Raw genomic sequence first — 2,702 nt, 5'->3', positions numbered from 1 at the left:
ATATCCATTTGAGAAGACCGGACATTTGCACATGAAATCTATTCGGCCCAAGACGCAACTTGTCGGGATGTCGTCATTCGTGCTTTGAGCTGCGATGGCAAGGTTGAATAACATGATCTATGATGGTCCAACAATTAGGACAAAAATATATAATAAAAAAATAGATTGTGTGTTCTAAAATCAGGGACTCTTTGCCTGGTGAGCACTGATTTTGCCGGTTTGAAAAAAAAGATTGAGCCACGGAGTCTCAAGTCTGAATTTGAATATATATGACCGTATATTTCTTATGCGTTTGGGAGGGTGAGACTTGTAGCCTCTATCACAATGAAAACAGAGAGAAATAACATATCGATGACATTGACAACAACACCACCAGGAATAACAATAAGCCGACCTCAGGATCGAGAATGGTCCCGGTTTCGCAGGGTCAATACATACGCCAACAGATCCGATCGTCCACTGAATGAGGCCAGATGCATGAGGGTAAAGCCATCTCGATTGGAGAGCCTTGAGTCCGCACCGTATTGCACCAGACATTTGACCAAGTTCAAATTGCCTTGTACACAGGCCTCGTGAATGGGGGTGTCTCCGAACTCGTTGAACTGGTTCACGTCCAAATCCTCGGAGTGTTCCCGCAGAAACATCTCGATCTTGGACAAGTCACTGACACGAAGGAGAGCTAGGAACTCGTTTTGCAGTCCCACATCCACGTGGGATTTGTGAGTGGGTCTGACAACACACCCTTGTGGGACCGACAGAGTGGTACAGGGACTCAGGGGTTGCAAAGCTTCGTGGTAGATGGTTGGGAATCGAGGCTTTTTATTAACAAAGGCTTCCACTGGTGGGGTATACACTTTGGGCGGGTAGCCAGATTCATTGGAGGATTCGTCTCCGTCAGATGAGGTAGACATTGGGGAGGGCGGTTCGGAGAAGGCGGGCGAATACACTTGGCCTTGGAAGGTGTATGTGTCGTACATGATGAGCAATTATTTCTTGGATGGATCGGGATGAAGTTGGTTCGTGTCCAGGAGTTGGCACCTTCCGTCCTGTTCACTCGACGAGTCGACACCAACTGATGATCGCTTGGAACTGTTGGAACTTGGCCAGAAGTTCGAAGGAAGATCTTCTTTTCGTCCTTTTCGGTTTTGCTTCCTCTGTCCGAGCGATTTTCGATTCTCACGCCGAGGCTCGACGACTGCTTTTCCAACGGCCTCCAAGGAGCTCTCGGGCCGTTTAATTCCTTTTTTCCCAAAGGCGCGCCCGTGAGAATATCTGCTTCAGGCCGGCGCTCTTACCTTTCTTTCCTTGACATGATATTCCTCTCATTGATGATGTTGACTGCATGCAGTTAGCGCTAATGCCCGCAGTCCTGGCACTGCCATTTATGTTGTTACTGTTGTTGCTTGTTGTTGTTGTTGTTGTTTCAGGGCTGACGGTGGAGGTTTCTGGTGGTGCTGCTACGGTTGTGGTTCGTCTGTTCAAGCCCTCATGAGCTCATGTGGCATTCCATCGGATGATTATTACAATGATAAGTGGTGAGAACTGACTTGAACCCTGGGAAAAACGAGCGCTTTCGGGACAAGACGAGAACAGACAACAACAGTAACAACAATAGTGAAGGTAACAACTTGGCCCAAGGTAACGTTGAGTTGGGACCCAAAACTTGAAGTATGCATCGAAGAATGGACATGGTCAGGATGACATTATCGATGCATGTATGTATCAACTTACGCAGGCATTGTTTGCAATACTTTCTGTGAAGATCGAATTACTTACTGGCTTGGTAGACGCACAGTATGTAGATGCTTTGGTCTTGGTTAGAACATACATTAAAAGCCACATTTGTTTACCTATTGCACTAAAAAGGAAGGCAGATAAAAACAAAACAAATGAGGCTTGCAATCGAGATACTTGCAGATTCAGAGTTCATGCATTTTCTTTCGTTACAATCTTTGATCAGATTGAAGTCTTGTTTACGCATTAATTGGATGATTGAATATTATTTCATGGATTCCTGGATATTCTTACAATGAGATCGAATTGGTAAAAGCAAGGGGCAAAAGTGGCTTGGAATGAAGGGTGTACAGTTCTGCAGCTTTTGTTCAGCAGAATTTGACTCTCAGATAATGACCAATCTCTTTCATGTGATACTCATATCCCAATTTGATTGCAAGAAGCATGTGTTCTTTCAGTGAAGAGAATCATGACCTCTTCTGACCTGGTTGCCCAGATAGGTAAATGCGGCTAATGGCTGCCTCTTTGGGCTGGTTAAGAGGTCAAAAGGGGCCCCTCTCTCTCTCTCTCTCGGACAAAGATTAATTTTTGGGATCATTTATCAATTAAGCCCAGTCAAAATCCCGTCCCCTCTCCATCTCTGTATGCCCCATGAAACGGCCGAAATAAACAAGTCCCTCCCTGATGTGTGTTCTTGTCGTAATAGGTGACATGAAAGGCATTTCCATTGGCCGATCCCCGATCCTCGCATCGTTGAGAAGCCATGGGCGGCTAGTATATTGAGAAAGAAGGCTCTTCGAATGTGTTTGTCGCTGGCTTAATTAGGCTAAGAATCTCAGTCGGAGCATAGTTGTGATTACCATCTTTGCTCTCAGGGTCTACCTTTTGTACATGGGTAGTTGGCCAGCATCCATCTTTGACGTACCTCATCATGGGATGATCAAAGAGGGGGGAGCCCCAAAGTGTTT

At 45.7% G+C, this 2,702-nt stretch overlaps 1 protein-coding gene across 1 annotated transcript; it reads right to left on the bottom strand.

Moving 5' to 3' along the window:
* Window positions 1-243: 243 nt before the first annotated feature.
* On the bottom strand, window positions 244-1,790 carry LOC131889205 (uncharacterized). Its single transcript, XM_059238241.1, has 2 exons — window positions 1,777-1,790; window positions 244-1,554 (listed from the first exon to the last, which is right to left on the bottom strand). Exon 2 carries the CDS (start codon window positions 975-977, stop codon window positions 396-398), a length of 582 nt encoding a protein of 193 aa, XP_059094224.1. The 5' UTR covers window positions 978-1,554; window positions 1,777-1,790; the 3' UTR covers window positions 244-395.
* Between the last annotated feature and the right edge of the window lie 912 nt (window positions 1,791-2,702).

The sequence above is a fragment of the Tigriopus californicus genome, chromosome 10, assembly GCF_007210705.1.
Source record: "Tigriopus californicus strain San Diego chromosome 10, Tcal_SD_v2.1, whole genome shotgun sequence".
Taxonomy (NCBI): Eukaryota; Metazoa; Arthropoda; class Copepoda; order Harpacticoida; family Harpacticidae; genus Tigriopus; species Tigriopus californicus.
Note: the sequence above shows the minus strand (reverse complement) of the source record. Positions and strands in the feature narration are given on the sequence as shown.

Coding starts and splice junctions, on each gene's coding strand:
- LOC131889205 (XM_059238241.1), bottom strand. CDS start 977: ATGTACGACACATACACCTTCCAAGGCCAAGTGTATTCGCCCGCCTTC.